General features: G+C 42.5%; 1 protein-coding gene across 1 annotated transcript in view; it reads left to right on the top strand.

Moving 5' to 3' along the window:
- Nucleotides 1–16,907, top strand: part of ARFGEF2 (ADP ribosylation factor guanine nucleotide exchange factor 2) — a 103,592-nt gene extending 86,685 nt beyond the window's left edge. The window contains exons 34-39 of the mRNA XM_030309451.1: nucleotides 586–700; nucleotides 2,986–3,116; nucleotides 7,178–7,346; nucleotides 8,240–8,378; nucleotides 12,526–12,643; nucleotides 13,209–16,907. Of these exons, the coding sequence (XP_030165311.1) occupies nucleotides 586–700; nucleotides 2,986–3,116; nucleotides 7,178–7,346; nucleotides 8,240–8,378; nucleotides 12,526–12,643; nucleotides 13,209–13,385 (849 nt within the window). The 3' untranslated portion in view covers nucleotides 13,386–16,907. The remainder of the gene's footprint in view (nucleotides 1–585; nucleotides 701–2,985; nucleotides 3,117–7,177; nucleotides 7,347–8,239; nucleotides 8,379–12,525; nucleotides 12,644–13,208) is intronic.
- The last annotated feature ends 837 nt before the right edge of the window (nucleotides 16,908–17,744 follow it).

The following is a 17,744-nucleotide window of genomic DNA, read 5'->3' as shown; positions in this document are numbered from 1 at the left end:
TTTAAACATTTTTTGTTTGTCTTCTGTCAACTTTTTAAAAAGCTAGCTCTTGGCACTAGTGTATTTTTGAGCTTGTCCTCATTAATTGGTCATACGTATTGTTAAATCATAATATGTAGAGAAATACCTTCGAAGTCAGAATAAGAAAATACGAGATTTAAAAAAAAATTTTTTTTTAATGTTTGTTTATTTTTGAGAAAGAGACAGAACGTGAGCAGGGGAGGGGAGGAGAGGAGGAGACACAGAATCCGAAGTAGGTTCCAGGCTCTGAGCTGTCAGTACAGAGCCCGATGCGGGGCTCAGGCTCACGAACTGTGAGATCGTGACCTGAGGCAAAGTCAGACGCTTAACTGACTGAGCCACCCCGGCACCCCAAGAAAACGTGAAATTTTAGTGGGAGGGAGAAATAAGTGAAATTTATAATGTCTCCTGTGCAGTCCAGCATGGAATGTCATTTTACTTCAGTCTAAGCAAGGCACTTACTGTCAAGTTGGGCCAGCCCCAGTGTTAAGCCGGGCACATCTCTGCCCAGGTACTCAATTGTGGATAAAGTGAACATTGTATTTCTCTCTGGCTTACTTTTAGGATGTGGATCTGGACCGCCAGTCTCTGAGCAGCATAGATAGAAATGCCTCTGAGAGAGGCCAGAGTCAACTCTCTAACCCGACCGATGACAGCTGGAAAGGTAGACCATACGCAAGTAAGGCTACTTTTTCTAGTTGTTTTCATTTATTTATTTTAAATAGGTAACACACTTATGCAATTTAAATATGTGCAAAGTACAAGAGGATAAACACGATAAGCCTTCCTTCCACCCTGTGCCTCAGTCTGCCAGTCCCTTCCTGTGGCAGCCAGTGTCACCAGCTTCTGTACGTTTGCAAAGACATTTTATCCATATATAAGAAATGCATATCCGTAAACACATATGTACATGCACACACATACACATGAATTCTCCTGTCCTTTTTATACAAATTAGGGAATACTAGACATTGTTTTTTCAGTTAGTATATCTTTAAGATCATTCAAAATCAGTACCTTAAAAGCTTTCACATTCTTTTATACTATTTATGTTATCCAAGGATGTGGATGTACTATTGTTTGCTTAATTGGGTTTCCTACTAATGGACACTTATATTATTCCCAATCTTTGTGACGAACAGTACAACATTGAATCACTTAATGTGTGTGTCATTTGTGAGTTTATCTGTGTAATAAATTCCTAAAAATGGGATTGCTGGCTAAAGTGCACTTGCCATTTTGACGGATGATTAGATTCTTACCCCATTAATGTTGTTTCTGTTTACGTGATCTTCAGGAACACACAGGTGATATTTCATTCCTTTGGAGTATTTTTAATTTGCAGTTTCCTAATTATGAGTGAAATGAGCAGTTTTTCATGTGTCTAAGATCTTTTCATGATCTGTTCAAATCTTCATTTTATATTGGCTGTTAGTCTTTATTGGTTTGGAGAAGCTTTTTATGTATTAGAGATCCCTTTTCTGGATATGCGTTTCAGATGACTTTTATCAGTTTGTCCCACAGTGTTCTTGTGATCTATTTTACTGCCTGTCATTTTAAAAAACAGGTCTGACAGTTGCTATGCACCAGGCACAGCACTGTGTGTTTCAAATATGTGATCTCACATAATTGGTACTCTACCGTTTGAGGAGGTACTGTTGACATTTGGATCCTTGGCACCTAGCGCACTTCTGGCTGACTGAGAAACTGGAACCGTCCTGTTTCCTGGTCTGGTTGTTTTCAAGCTGTGGCCATATTGTTATCCTTCATAGCAGCCCCACCCTCTTCTCCACATGCCAGGCTGTAGGTGTTAACACCGCTGTTAACTTCCCAACCAGTGCATTAGGCAAAGCCACACGTGCTCACCGCTATTTTTTGAAGGCATAAAACAGAAGCACCCTTGGGATGCATTGAAAAGCTACCATGTTCCTCCATATCTGCAGCTCGTGCCAGTCTCTCTGTAGTAGCCAGTGAGAGAATGAACTGTGCTGCCTCATTGGCTCCAGATAAAGGATTGGCTTGTGTGGAGGAGGCACATTTTAACTAGAACCGCTCTTGGTGCAGCAGGATGTTTATACTCTGAGAGGTGCCTGGGCCTTGAGACCCCTGTCCTTCCTCCTGGGAACGTGCCTCCAGTCTCCCATCTCAGCCTGCCCTGTGGGCAGCAGGTACAGGCTCACAGCACTTGCGTTGTTTCTCTTCTTTTTAATTTTTGGTCCAGGCTGATGTTACTGAATTGGCATGAGTCAAATATACATGTTTTGCAACTCCACCATATTCCTCTTTAATTAACCTGATTCTACATAGAAAACTGATAGACAGACAGACATACAGAAAGACAATTTTAGTCACTTTCCAAAACTTGAGAATGACCTAACCTCATTTGGCATCACTAAATGCTTTATTTAATGTTTTCAACTTCCTGATTCTATAACAATAAGTTGAATGAGGAATCTCTACTTTTATTATAGTCAAATCAACCCACACCTCCGAAGTGCCTGACATGGACCACCACTGAGCCCAGGGAGTGAGAAGACAAAGATGGAGGGAGGAGATGTTAGCCAGAGTCTAGTCAGTAGCTGCAGGTGGCAGAGAAGCTTGTCGGAAGACGTGGGCCCTGTGTAGCTGACTCCTCCCCTTCAGGTCTTTGCTCAAGTATCACATTCTCAGAGAGAGCTTTCCTGACCAGCTTGTTTAAACTTGAAGCCCCATCCTGATGACATCCCTACCTTGTCCCCATCCCTACCTTTGTCATTGTCATTTGACATAGGTAGACATGCGCCTTAGACTTAAATATCTTGTTTATTTTCTGTCTCTGCCGTGGAAGCAGGGATTTTTGTCCAGCTTATTCATTGTTATGCCACGGCATCAAGGACTGTGCCTGGCATGTAGAAGGAGCTCGGTTAATACTTACTCAACACTGGCTGAATCATTATTAGGGTTAATCTTTATCATCTAATATAGATCAGAAACTGTTTGCCAGCCTCCTCATCAAGTGTGTGGTCCAGCTGGAATTGATACAGACCATTGACAACATCGTGTTCTACCCTGCAACAAGCAAAAAAGAAGATGCAGAACACATGGTTGCTGCCCAGGTAATAGGACGAGCCTCGAGGAGGACGAACTTGCCCCTGGAGAGGTTGCTCAGATGCAGTGGTGTGCTGGAGCCAGCTCGTAGATCGTGCTCATCTCTCCCCAGCCCTGTGATCAGTCACGGCATATTGGTAGCTTGAAATTGGCCACGATGAGAATATTTATACCACAGAAATCAGTAAACCCTAAAAATCAGAACTTTCTTTTTCTTTTTTTTTTTTTTTTTTTTTAATTTCCCAGAGAGCCGGTCTACCAGCATGCCACTGCTCAGATCCCACCCTCCCTGGTGCTTTGAAGAAGAGTGTTGTTAATCACAGGCCTGTTTCACATAATTGTTGTATGGTTTAACCATAAGTAACCGAGAGAGAAAAATATATGGGTGAAGATACCACTTTTTCCTTTAGAAAGTTTACTTTTTTGTCTTGTATGTACAACCTGTTGTTCTTGGCAACAGAGGGTTGGGTGTCCAAAAGTTGAACCATAACATTACACCATAGGTTGTAAACTTACGTGGTTCTGGGACTAACATCCTGTGAATGCCTACTCAGCCTAGGTGGGACCGGGGGCAGAGAGACCAGGCACCTCCAGCCCCGCCAGAGCCGCAGCCGCCTCCCAACCCAGCGGTGTGTTGCTAACAGATGGGTCAAGTCATGACAGGCTCCCAGTTTTTCAACAGGAGCCAGATTGAGATTTTTTTCATATAGGAAATCTCCTGTTTATTAAGTAATATAATTACCGATGAACAGAATATATCTGTGAGCTAGATCCAGCCCAAAGGCTATCCTCCTTTTTGTTTGTTAGAGAGAGAGAGAGACAGAGAGAGCAAGTGGCACAGGGACACAGACAGAGGGAGAGAGAGAATCCCAAGCAGGCTCCACGCTGTCAGTGCAGAGCCTGATGTGGGGCTCAAACTCACAAAGCATGAGATTATGACCTGAGCCAAAGTCAAGAGTCAGACTCTTTCCCGACCGAGCCACCCTGGCACCCCTGGTTTTTATTTTTTAAATGTACAGTTCAGTGTTTTGGAATATTCACAAAGTTGTACAAACATCACCCCTATCTAATTCCAGAATATTTTTGTCACCGCAAAAGGGAATGCCCTAACCATTAGCAGTCAGTCCCCCTTCTCTCTTTGTCCCAGCCCTGGATAGCCTCTAATCTACTGTCTGGCTCTATGGGTTTACCTAATCTCTGCATATTTCATATTAATAGAATCCTATAATACATGAGCTTTTGTGTCCAGCTTCCTTCACTTAGCATAACGTATCCCGAGTTCATCCGTGTTGTAGCATGTGACATCCACGTTGTTATATGTATACAGATGTGTGTGTACGCGTATATATATATGTGTATATATATGTCTATAATATTCCATTGTACAGCTGTTCCACATTTTATTTATCCTTTCATCAGTCGATGGACATTTGGATTGTTTCCATTGCCTGGCTATTGTGAATAACAGTGCTGTGAACATTTGTATATGAGTTTTTATGTGGACATGTTTTTAATTCTCTTGAGCTTGTACCTAGGAGTGGAATTTCCAGGTGACACCATAACTCTATGCCTACCTTTGTGAGGAAGCACCAGACTGTTTTCTAAAACAGCTGGACTATTTTACCCTACCATCAGCAATTGATGAAGGCTCTAATTTTCCACATCCTCATCAATGGTTGTTATTGTTCTTTTTTCTTTCTTTTTCTTTTTTCTTTTTTTTTTTTTTGTAATTATCACAGCCATCCCAGTGAGTGTGAAGTGATATCTCATTGTGATTTGGATTCCCATTCCCCTAGTGACTAATGACCTTGAACAGCTATCTTCTGTGTTGATTGGCTCATTTGTATTTTTGGGGAGATGTCTTTTCAAATCACGTACCCACTTTTAAATTGGAGTATTTATCTTTCGGCCATTGAATTATATGAGTTTTTATATATTCTGGATACTAGCCACTTATCAGATACAACTATTTTCTCCCATTCTGTGCATTGTCTTTTCAGTTTCTTGATGGTGGCCTTTGAAGCACCAAAACTTAATTTTAATGAAGTTCTGAATTACTATTTTTACTTGAGTCCTTGTACTTTTAGTGTTATATCTGAGAAAGCATGGCCTGATTCAAGGTCACAAAGATTAGGCCCACGGTTTCTTTTAAGAGTTTTATAATTTTAGCTTTTACATGTAGGTGTTTGATCCATTTTTTAGTTCATTTTTGTGTATAATGGGAAATAGGAGATCATCTTTTTTTTTTTTTTTTTTTTTTTTTTAACACGTGGACATCCCCAGTTGTCCCAGCACCATTTATTGTAAAGACTGTTTTCTCCCCAGTGAATTGTTCTGGCATGCATGTTGGAAATCACTTAATCCTAAATATAAGGATTTATTTCTGGGTTCTCAGTTCTGTTCCACTGACCTGTATGTCCGTCTTTATACCAATACCACCACACTGTCTTGAATGAAATCAAAGTGTGAGTCTTCTAACTTTGCATTTCTTTTTTCAACATTGTTTTGGCTATTCTGTGTCAGTTGTGTTTCCACATGAATTTAGGATCAGCTTGTCAATTTCTAAAAGGTAGTAATCTGGGGCGCCTGGGTGGCTCAGTCGGTTGAGCGACCAACTTCGGCTCAGGTCATGATCTCACAGCTCGTGAGTTCGAGCCCCGCGTCGGGCTCTGTGCTGACAGCTCAGAGCCTGGAGCCTGCTTGGGATTCTGTGTCTCCCTCTCTCTCTGCCCCTCCCCCACTCATGCTCTGTCTCTCTCTGTCTCAGAAATAAACAAACGTTAAAAAAAATTAAAAAAATAAATAAAAGGTAGTAATCTGGGATTTTGATAAGGATTGCATTGAATTCATAGATCAATTTAGGAAACATGGCCAACTCCATTTTTCATTAACCTCCGGCTTATAAGAAGGATAGATCCATTCTATTCTTAGAATGCTCAACAAATATAAAATCCCTAATTATGTCTCACATTTTAGGCAACATGTTTGATAAAAATGTCTAGCATTTTGTACCTATTTTTATGTTTTTTTCCCTTCACATTTGTAAACAAAGTTGAAGCTAAAGATGCCACTCAGGCTTCACTTAGCAGTTTCTTTGTTGTTGCTGTTAAGTTTATTTTATTTTGAGAGAAAGCACGTGAGTGGGGGGGGGGGGGGGGGGGGGGGGAGAATCCCAAGCAGGCTCTGTACCATCAGTGGACAGCCCAACATGGGGCTCGAACCCCTGAACCATGAGATCAAGATCTGGGTCAAAACCAGGGGTTGGATGCTCAATTGATTGAGCCAGCCAGGCCCCCCAGTTTCGGTCTTTCAATAAGTATGGTTTGAGACTCACACCTTCTATGACATACAGTACAGTTTGACTTTCTCATGTTCCAATCTCATTATAAAATACAAATAAAATAGGGGCACCTGGGTGGCTCAGTCAGTTGAGCGTCCAGCTTCGGTTGAAGTCATGATCTCACAGCTCGTGAGTTCAAGCCCCACGTCAGGCTCTGTGCTGACAGCTCAGAGCCTGGAGCCTGCTTCTGCTTCTGTGTCTCCCTCTCTCTCTGCCCCTAACCCACTCGCATTCTGTTTCTGTCTCTCTCAAAAATAAATAAACATTAAAAAAATAATAAAATAAAATAAAATAAAAATAAATAAAAGAGGAGAAGCGCCTGGCTGGTTCAGTCCGAGGGACGTGCGACTCTTGATCTCGGGCTTGTGAGTTTGATCCCCACGTTGGGTATAGATATTACTTAAAAATAAAGTCTTTAAAAAATTGTTTCTTTGATAAGTAGAGGACCGTGCAGTCCTATTGTGAAATAACTGGAAAAGTACTTGTGTTCGTGCAATGAAGGCAGTACCGACAGAACGGACACTCGGGCCAGCAAAGCCTGACGTCACGCAAGAGCTCGGCGTAATTCTCCCCCCTGCCCCTGCCGATGAACAGAGTGTAAAGGGGAGACATTCAGGGTGGTGAGGAATGAAGTGTGTGTATGACTTGTGGCGAGTAATGACTGCCTCGATGTGATGCCATGGTGTCCAAAACCACCCTCACTTAGCTCTCCCACCCTCCCCTCTCTAGCAAGACACGCTGGATGCAGATATCCACATAGAGACAGAGGACCAGGGCATGTATAAGTGCATGTCTTCCCAGCACCTCTTCAAGCTGCTGGACTGCTTGCAGGAGTCCCATTCGTTCTCAAAGGCCTTCAACTCCAATTACGAGCAACGGACTGTCCTGTGGCGAGCAGGTAAGGCCACACAGCAGATGGGACAGGTGGCCACACCGGTCACCACCCTAAAACATGGAAGCCCTTGGGAAACTCCTGATACTTGTACACTTAGCTGGAATAACTTGGCAGATAATTTTCATGCTTGAGGGAAAAAGAAGGAATGCTGGGTACATTCCATCCCGGTACCAGGAATTCCAGGAATACTGCCTGGCACGCGGGGGATTTTCAGTAAGTATCTGGTGGAAAAGTGAATTCATAGAGACCGGAACTGATCTAGCAAATCAAGGTAAAATTATGTAGTTAAATATTTTTGTATCAAAAATTGTGGTGGTCTAGGAGAAACAGAAAAGCATTCAGACATTTTCTGAGGCTTTTAGGGGTTCTCCTTCCCACCTCCAGAAATAAATACATAAACTCTGGAGGTGATACAGAGATACATATAGATACATACACAGATTTATATAGATATATTTATACGTAGATAGGTATGCGTGCATGGTGCCAGTGAGAGTCTCATTTTGTGAACTTTGCACAAAAGTGAGACTTTATATAATTTTTGTATTGTTACTGTTACGGGGTAACCATTCATTTTCTTCCCAAATGCTTATTTTAATCCACAGTTTTATAATACTGTTTTCCTTTATGACTTTAACAGATCTAGGTATTTTATGCCTTTGCCTGTAATAAGGCTTTGCTTGTGAGAGTTGTTTACATATCTCTACGGCTGACTGGTACTGCTTTGTTTAAGAAAATGTGTTTAAGAGTAATGTTATATGTCAGCTAGACTTCAGTTAAAAAGAAGGTGAGATGTTTCAGTGTTCTTTCCCTAAGGTAACTAGATTAGGTTCCCGCATGACTTCTCAGTCTTATCCTAGAAGTGTGCACTGTTTATCTGACTGTCTAATCTCTAGGTTTTAAAGGCAAATCTAAACCCAATCTTCTAAAGCAAGAAACCAGCAGCCTGGCCTGTTGTTTAAGGATCCTGTTTCGGATGTATGTTGACGAGAACCGCAGGGATTCCTGGGATGAAATCCAGCAGCGACTTTTAACGTAAGAAGATTGGTTCCTGATTAAATGTCTTATCTGTAAAACACAAACTGCATCACAATAATACTCTGAATTGAAAAGAATAAGAAAAAACATATACATGCTGACACCCTCACAAACTGCTTTTCTTTTTTTGTGTTTTCTATTTGCTGATGCTTTTTTTTTTTTTTTAATGTTTTATTTGAGAGAGCGCAGGCAGGGAAGGGGCAGAGAGGGGAGGACGGAGGATCTGAAGCAGGCTCTGTGCTGACAGCAGCGAGCCTGTTGTAGAGCTTGAACTCATGAACCTTAAGATCATGACCTGAGCTGAAGTCGGATGCTCAACCGACTGAGCCACCCAGGTGCCCCTTTGCTGACACTTCTACTTCACTTTTCTTAATGCCCTGAGGAGGGTGGGGCCTCATTCATTTATAGGTTGAGAGGGGGCGAGAGAGAGAGAGAGAGAGAGAGAGTGAGAATCTTAAGCAGGCTCCCCATTCAGCGTGGGGCTCAATCCCACAACCCTGGGATCATTACCTGAGCTGAAATCAAGAGTCAGACGCTCAACCGACTAAGCTACCAGGCGTCCCTCATTCATAAATTTCTTAAGGCACAAAAACATGGGCAATACAAAGTACTCTGAGTCAGCAGGTCCGGAGTGAAGTCCTGACTAAGTCCTCTTTAGGGCAATGTCCACTTAAACCTCCCACCCTTCCTTCCTCCCAAGAAGCATGTGTTGGAATCCTGTGGATACCAGGGTGTCCTGACTTAGATTATGCAGAAACGCAGCCTTGAGGAGATGGGGGGTGGCATTGAGAGTCCCAGACAGAAAAGTAGACGTTTGAGGGGCGCCTGGGCGGCTCAGTTGGTTAAGTGTCTGGCTTCGGCTCAGGTCATGATCTCACGGTTCATGACTTCAAGCCCCGCATCAGGCTCTGTGCTGACGGCTCAGGGCCTGGAGCCTGCTTCGGATTCTGTGTCCCTCTCTCTCTCTGCCCCTCCCCTGCTCATGTTCTGTCTCTGTCTCAAAAATAAGTAAAACATTAAAAAAATTAGAAAAGTAGACGTTCGCCACCCAGCATCTTGTGAGCAAGACACCATGTCTGCGCCCCCTTTTCACTCCTTTATGATTTCAGATCATTAGCTTGTGGTGCTGGCAACCACGATAGGATGTGTATTCTCCTGCACTGCTAGGAGGAGTGTACAGTGAGGGGATTTTTCTAGAAAGCAGGTGGCATTAAAATCAGGAACATGAAAATGTTCAGTGCCTTTCTTTGGCACAGTAATTCCACTGTCATGGAATCTAAAATGTCTTAGAGGGGTGCCTGGCTGGCTCAGTCTATAGAGCGTACGACTCATGATCTCAGGGTTGTGAGTTCGAGCCCCACTTTGGGCACGGAGATTACTTACAAAACAATTTTTTTAAAAAAAGAAATTTTGTTAGAAATAGGAACCAGGATGGGGCGCCTGGGTGGCGCAGTCGGTTAAGTGTCCGACTTCAGCCAGGTCACCATCTTGTGGTCCGGGAGTTCGAGCCCCGCGTCAGGCTCTGGGCTGATGGCTCAGAGCCTAGAGCCTGTTTCCGATTCTGTGTCTCCCTCTCTCTCTGCCCCTCCCCCGTTCATGCTCTGTCTCTCTCTGTCCCAAAAATAAATAAACGTTGAAATAGGAACCAGGATTCCCACAAAGAACTCTTCACTGCAGACTTACCTATAAAGAGAAGAAATATCAGGTGCCTGGCTGGCTCAGTTGGTAAAGCATGAGACTTTTTTTTTTTCTTTTAATATTTTTTTTTTTTTAATGTTTATTTATTTTTGGGACAGAGAGAGACAGAGCACGAACGGGGGAGGGGCAGAGAGAGAGGGAGACACAGAATCGGAAACAGGCTCCAGGCTCTGAGCCATCAGCCCAGAGCCTGACGCGGGGCTCGAACTCACGGACCGCGAGATCGTGACCTGGCTGAAGTCGGACGCTTAACCGACTGCGCCACCCAGGCGCCCCTCTTTTAATATTTTAAAGTAATCTCTCATGAGTTCACTCTCATGAGTCCCCATGTTAGGCATAGATTACTTTTTAAAAATTAAAAATACGAAAATAAGAGAAGAAATTTAAAACAGCTCAGCTGTAGAATGGATAACTAAATTACAGTCTATCCTGTGGTAGAATATTAAGCAGGCATTGAAAATGAAGTTTTACAAAATAATTTTCCAGAATGTGGGAATGTGCTCATGATACAAGTTTCACCACAAAACAGGATGTAAAACCATATAGATCTGATTTTTCAGCAATGTTTTTTAAATATCACAGACAAAAAGACTAGAAGGAAATAGGACAATATTTTGATATATGTCCCTTAGGATGATGGAATTATGGGTATTTTTTTCTCCTTTATAATTTTTTGCACTTTTCGTTCATCATAATTAATTATAGAGACACCGATAGCTCATATTAACTTAAATCAAGCTCAAAGGATAATTATGTACATAGTCTCATAAAGTTTCTGTAAAGGAGATAAATTTGCAATTTCTAGCATAACATTTTTTTTTAAGTAGGCTCTACCTCTAGTGTGGGGCTTGAACTCACAATTTTGAGTCACATGCTCCACCAACTGAGCCAGCCAGGCACCCCAGCATAACATGTGTTTTGAAAGTAGCACTTGTAGGGCACCTGACTGGATCAGTTGGTTAAGCCTCTGGCTCTTGATTTCAGCTCAGGTCATGATCTCACAGTTCATGGGATTGAGCTCCATGTTGGGTTCTGCACTGACAGTGCAGAGCCTGCTTGGGATTCTCTCTCTGCCCCGCCCCCTCAAAAATAAACTGAAAGAAATAATAACCAAAAAGTTAAATAAAAGTAGCATTTGTGGGGCACCTAGCTGGCTCAGTTGGTAGAGCATGCTACTTTTGATCTCGTGGTTGCAAGTTCAAGCCACATGTTGGGGGTAGAGATTACTTTAAAAAAAAAAAAAAAGTAGTGGGGTGCCTGGGTGGCTCAGTCAGTTAAGCGTCCAACTTTATAGCTCAGGTCATGATCTCATGGTTCATGGGTTCGAGCCCGGTGTTGGGCTCTGTGCTGACCGCTCAGAGCCTGAAGCCTGCTTCGGATTCTGTGTCTCCCTCTCTCTCTGCCCCTCCCCTGCTTGTGCTCCCTCTCTCTCAAAAATAAACAAACATTAAAAAAAAAAAAAAAAAAAAGCAATTGTATGTGACAGGAGAAGAGAAAGGCAGTGTGTAGCCAGCTGTGGATGATAGGCTCTATGTTCATTGTGCACAAATGCTGATTGGGCCCTCTTCTCTGAGCAGGCCCTGAGCTATGCTAACATTCAACACACCAGTCTCATTTAATCTTTACCACAGTCCCTTGAGTTGGGTACAGTTATTTATCCCTGTTTTATAGCTTTGCCCAAGATGGCATAGCCAGAAGCCAGAGCAAGTGCCCAGCAAATAAATACTCATTGCCAAAATGAAGAGTTTTCCACTCTTCCCAGTTTTACATGGGGCACCTGGGTGGCTTAGTCGGTTGGGCGTCTGACTCTTGATTTCTGCTCAGGTCATGATCCCAGGGTCGTTGGATGGAGCCTGGCATCAGGCTCTGTGCTGAGCATGGAATCTGCTTAAGATATTCATTCATTCATTCATTCATTCATTCATTCATTTTCTCTCTCTCTCTCTCTCTCTCTCTCTCTCTCTCTCTCTCTCTTCCCGCCACTCTCCCCCTCTCTCCTCTGCCCCCCCCCTCTCCCTCTCCCCCTCTCCCTTTCCCTCTCCCTTTCCCTCTCCCTCTCCCTCTCTCTCCCCCCACCCCCGCTTCCTCTCTCTCTCCCTCTGCCCCTCTTCCCCACTCACATGCTGTCTCTAAAATTTAAAAAAAAAAATTCTCTAGTAAAATGTGAGAGGTTAATCTTGTGGGTTTTTAAAAAAAATTTTTAAATGTTTATTTATTTTTGAGAGAGAAAGAGAGTGTGAGTAGAGGAGGGGCGGAGAGAGAGGGAGACACAGAATCTGAAGCAGGCTCCAGGCTCTGAGCTGCACAGAGCCCCACATGGGGCTCAAACCCACCAACCGTGAGATCATGACCTGGGCTTAAGCCGGATGCTTAACCGACTGAGCCACCCAGGCGCCCCGAGGTTAATCTTGGGTTTGATGTGCCTCCCTGTTTCCGACTCTTCTAGCGTGTGCAGTGAGGCCCTTGCCTATTTCATCACCGTGAATTCGGAAAGCCATCGGGAGGCCTGGACAAGTCTTCTGTTGTTACTTCTAACAAAAACCCTCAAAATAAACGATGACAAGGTATAAACCAGGAAACTCTAATGTCTCCACTAGGACATAGGTTTGGGTTGGCCTTTTACTCAGAATTTCAAGACTGTTTTTCTCAATTCTTCTAAGGATGGTTGCATAACTAGCACCATTCTAGATGCATTGGAGAAAAGTTAATTCATGACAGACAGTGATGCTGTGGCCCATTGGGGCTCTTTCTCTCCAAGAAGCCCAGTTGAGAAAGGCTGATGTTGAGACCATCCATGCGGCTGTTAAACAGCGGCAGTGATTATCAGTGCGGCTGTGTTGGAAGAGAGGGTGGCGATTGCGAAGCAGTGGTTCAGAGCTGGGAATCTGCTTTGCTAAAATGAAAGTTGACTTCGGCAGCAAAGCTGTCCCCCAAAGAATTTGTGTTTGGAGTTAAACGTAATTAAGAGACATTCTAATTTGCAAATTTCTCACATCAACTTTTTAATAGCAAGAAAAACCACCAGAATCTTGCAAGAAGTTCCAGGGTGAGATGAATACTCTTGGCAAAGTAGTGCCAGAAAAAATAGCTCCCTGTCTAATTCTCTCTCTCCTTCTCTCCCACCTCAAGTTTAAAGCACACGCTTCTATGTACTACCCCTACTTGTGTGAAATTATGCAGTTTGACCTCATCCCTGAGCTCCGAGCAGTCCTGCGCAAGTTCTTCCTGCGGATAGGCGTTGTGTATAAGATCTGGATTCCAGAAGAGCCGTCACAGCTACCGGGGACACTGTCACCAGTGTGGTAGCCCCGGCCCCGGCGGGCCACTGCTGCAGCTCTGCAGAACGCTCACCATGCCACCTCTGCCTGGCACATCTCGTGAAGGGTCAGATCTTAGAAACGAGGAGTCGGCCTCTGGGAGCTCAGAATGGCCTAGAGGAAGCCGGCCACTGCGCTGGCCCCATCGGTCCCTGACTAAGACGTTGTGCCGTTTCATTAAAGTGTTGCATACCCAGTTAACACAGTAGGTGGGGAGTCTGTTTCCTCTCCGTCATTCCATTTTACTGATTAAACTGTCAAACCTGTCACTGCACATGTGGTCATTTCCTAGCAGAGTCCCACGATTGGCTGTCCGTGTTTTGTCCGAGGAAGTTGCTCTCCTTGAAAACACTGAACATAGCTGTATAGGTTTGTGATTATTAGAGAGTATGTTAATAAAATTTCTTGTTGTAACGGCTAAGTGCCACCTAAAATATGCTGGATTTTTTGTTGTTGTTTGAGCGTGTTGGAGAATTTTGAGTGTTTTTGTCAGTTGTGAGTCAGCTGTAGTTAAATTAGTTTGGAGAAAGTTAGTGGGGAAAAGGGTTGTTGCTTTTTTTTTCTGTTTTGTTAACGTCTGAGTGATTTTTAAATTACTTTATGAAAAGATATTATTGAAAATTTCATTGACAGCAGAGTTTAGTAATTAAGTTAGAAGTAAGAGCTTGCAAGGTTAAAAAACAAAAACAGGTAGTGCCTCCTGGCTCTCCCTTTTTGAGTAACTGGGGGAGAAAACGTCTGTAGTAAAAAGTAAAAAATGTAATGAAGATGATTAGCCTTCCTTTGAAATAAGTATTTGTGGATGGGTATTAAAATTTCCAGAATGCATTGTCCATCTCACACATTGAAACCTAATCTATGAAGTAGTAACAAAAATGAAGTAGTAATTTAACAGAGTTAATTTATATTTGAGTAAACCTTTTATTTTTACCTCAGAACAGCGCGTGTACCAATTGTTAGCGTCCCTGCTGTGCACAGTCCCCGTTAAAGGGCCCTCGAGAGGGACGGTGGCTGTGCGTGACAGGGGTCGTCTGTGAACCTTGAGTCGTTGACCCGGAGTAGGCCTGTGCTGTTGTGGGGCCAGCACAGCTGAACTGTGACCGCGGCAGGAGATGGCCCGTGCCCAAGTGCTTCCGTCAACTTGAGCTCAGGGGCTGCGTTCTTTGGGAAGGGTGGACTCTGGGGGTCCTCCCTGTGTTGGTGAAGTCGCAGTACCCCTCACCGCCCTTACAACGGAGTCCTGACGCGGCAGCTTCTGTAAAGGTTTGCAGTACACAGGCAGGCCCTGACGCCTGCAAGCAGTCTGTTTGGAAGCTGAATTTATTCTGAGTCAGCGAGAAAGAGGACACACGCTTCACTCTGCCCCCTCATCCAGTGCTCACCACAAGCCGCACTCAGCATTAGAAAAAGCGTTACACAGAGTCATTAAAACATTCAGACTTCTACCTATGCCCTCTCGTCCTGTAAATTAGGTTGTATTGATGTCAACTCTGGTGCCTTAGAAGTTAGCAAGTTGGGAAACTATCTAAAATCAGCTATGTTTTCTTTATAGAGAAGGATTTCTGGTGCTTTTGTTTACTAAGAGACCGGTTTCTTCAACGTTTTTTTGTTTGTAACAGCCTTGAGAAATGTCTGGTTTGGGCCAGCAGTACTTTTTTTTTTCTTTCCCCCAAAGTATTTTAATTTCTCTACCAAAGAAAAAAAGAGCAGGTTTATGTTTTTATGTTATTCACATACGTTAGAGAAGAGGAGCTGTATAATTTAGGAGGAAGGGACCGTGGGAGAGTATCTTACTGTGAATGGAAAATATTAGCACCTTTGACTTACCTGTCCTGAAATCCATGACATCTTTACGCCGCAGCACGGAACCTGTGTTCTAGACCCATCCCTGGTACTGTAGCCCGTCACAGCCTCAACAAGTCCGTGCCATCATCCGCCTTTGTACTAAAAGTACACACAGGAACGCGCGTGTCCCTTCGTACTTCTGTTTTCTGTACCATATCACCGCGTTCCCGACTGGAGACTTTTCCTTTCCTTCTGGGGTTCCCGTGTGACATTTTCTTCTTCATCTCTGACTGCATCACCAGTCATTTTTGCCTCCTTTTGCAGAGCAGGAAATGTTTGAGCACATTTTGTTACATGCTGAAACACTCAGCCTTGGAGTTCTTTTAAACTTTGTCTTTTAAAAGATTGGATTCTCTGAATGAGGCATTTGAATTGTACCAGCACGGACCTTTTGAAAACAGGAATGTAAAACCATTTGGGGTAGCTTTTCTCGTAGGGGGCCCATGACATACAGAGGAATTCCTTACCTCTACTAATAAGCCATTCAGCCTAAATTCTATTTTGTGAATCAGTCTGTTCTATCTCATGGTAAACGTGGCTTGTGCCACTCAAACACTAGTGAAAAGAGTGCGTATAACTCTGCAGCACCGGGCCAGGACACCGTTCACAAAGTTAGAGAAGATGGAGCATTTCCAAGGCCTTATTTCTTTCTCAGAATGCTTTAAGTATTGATTATATGTGCTGGGTCTCTAGAGAAGTTTTGTTTGTTATAATACTGCTACTTTGAGCAATTTTGTTTTCTCTTCATTGTCCTTTAGGGCAATCACCAGCTCTGGCATCGTAACAACAAACGGTGGATGGGAAATTTGATTCCTAATCTGCATCTTGAGAGTCAAATACACCTTTTCCCTGTTACTCGTCACGTACAACCAAAGAACTACATTATGGAAATTGTATGATAATATCTGGAAACACAACCTTTTCCTCTGACAGATGACTTTTGTACAACATGCAAAAAAAAAACAAAAAAAAAAAACAAACCTAAACCTTTTTGTTGTTCTTTTGTCATTATGGCTATACATTTTGTAGCCGTCACAGTTCTTGAAGGAACCTGCTGACAGATCCAAGTATGAGCACCCCATTCAGATGTCTGCTGTTACGATGCAAACGGATATTGGCTGAGACAGAAGCTAGATCCTTAGTACCACGTTTTCTGAGTTCTGTTTTACCATTTCTGTTAAAGTAGAAATAGCTTGAACTCCTGTGAAATCCTGGAGTTTTGCTATCAGCAGCTTTGTAGTTTGAGAAACAAAGAAACCAAAGCTGAATATTTAAAAGAATGATTATATCTGGAAATCCTTGCTCTTAAAGACACTCATCAAAGGTGTAGTTTTTCTCAGTGTTCTAATTTTTAAAAAATTTTATCTTCATATTTGCATCAAATGTTTCTTTATGTGCAAAAATGTGTTTTACCTCCTTAAAATGCCTAAAAAGTTAGTTAATAGCTACTTTTGTTTAATCTATACATGATGATTAAGTGCATTTAATATTGGTAATTTAATGAAAAGCATTCCTTGCCCAATGGATGTATACATTTTTGAAAGAATAAGCCGAATTATATAATATGAAATGCTATGTAAAGTTTTCTATGTAAAAATATTATGTATAATACTGTTAAAATCCCATGCTTTAATCAGGTGATAAATCAATAAAGTTTTAAAAAATAGAGCTGTTTTTAATATAGTAATTTATATAAATATATCAATTTATATAAATATATATATTTATATATAGCTATAGTTTTGGGTTCATTTGTAATTATGGCAGCTGTAAGCATGTAGTTCTCAATTGGTGGTAAAATTTGGCCTCAGTAATTAACAAAAATAATTTTTAATGGAGAATATTAACAGTGCGTTTTAATTATTTTAAGTAAGGTTCTCTTCTTACTCCTTCCCTCCCCATGAAAGAGGGGAAAATCCAGTCATGAGAAGATTCTTATTTATCTCTTGAATTCGCTTTAACTCATTAGTTTGAACAGTGGGTTCCCAAGAGAAGACAGAAGTCTCCTCTTGCTGCCATTGAGGGGCAAGATTACAAAGGAAGACTCACAGGGTAGCCAACTTGGGCACTGAGTGGGATACAATTCTAAGGTTCACAGAGGTTGCCAACATAGGAGGACATGGCTTGGCTTTAGTGCTTCTGAATTCAGAATATTCTTTCTGAAATATTCTAAAATTGTAAATGACTATTGTACTTAAAATATTCCCCTGAAATCGACTAATACTTTTGCATCTTTATTAATTGATTGGAGTAAAACTGCGACTCTCTGTGGTCCTACATTTCAGGTGCTTCCAGTAAAGAACAAAAGGAAAAGGTTTCCAAAGCGTCATTATCTCTCCACAGCAGATGGTGCCTGGGTTTTATCTAGAGCAGTCGTTTTCAACCTGCTGCCAATCACTAGTTTTCAGTTCTGTCCCCAAGAGGCACTCGAGACACTTGGCAATGGCTGGAGACATTCTGGGTTGTCGCAGCAGGAGAGAGGTGGGTAGGATGCTGCTAACCA

The sequence above is a fragment of the Lynx canadensis genome, chromosome A3, assembly GCF_007474595.2.
Source record: "Lynx canadensis isolate LIC74 chromosome A3, mLynCan4.pri.v2, whole genome shotgun sequence".
NCBI lineage: Eukaryota > Metazoa > Chordata > Mammalia > Carnivora > Felidae > Lynx > Lynx canadensis.
This window is presented reverse-complemented; position numbering and strand designations above follow the sequence as displayed.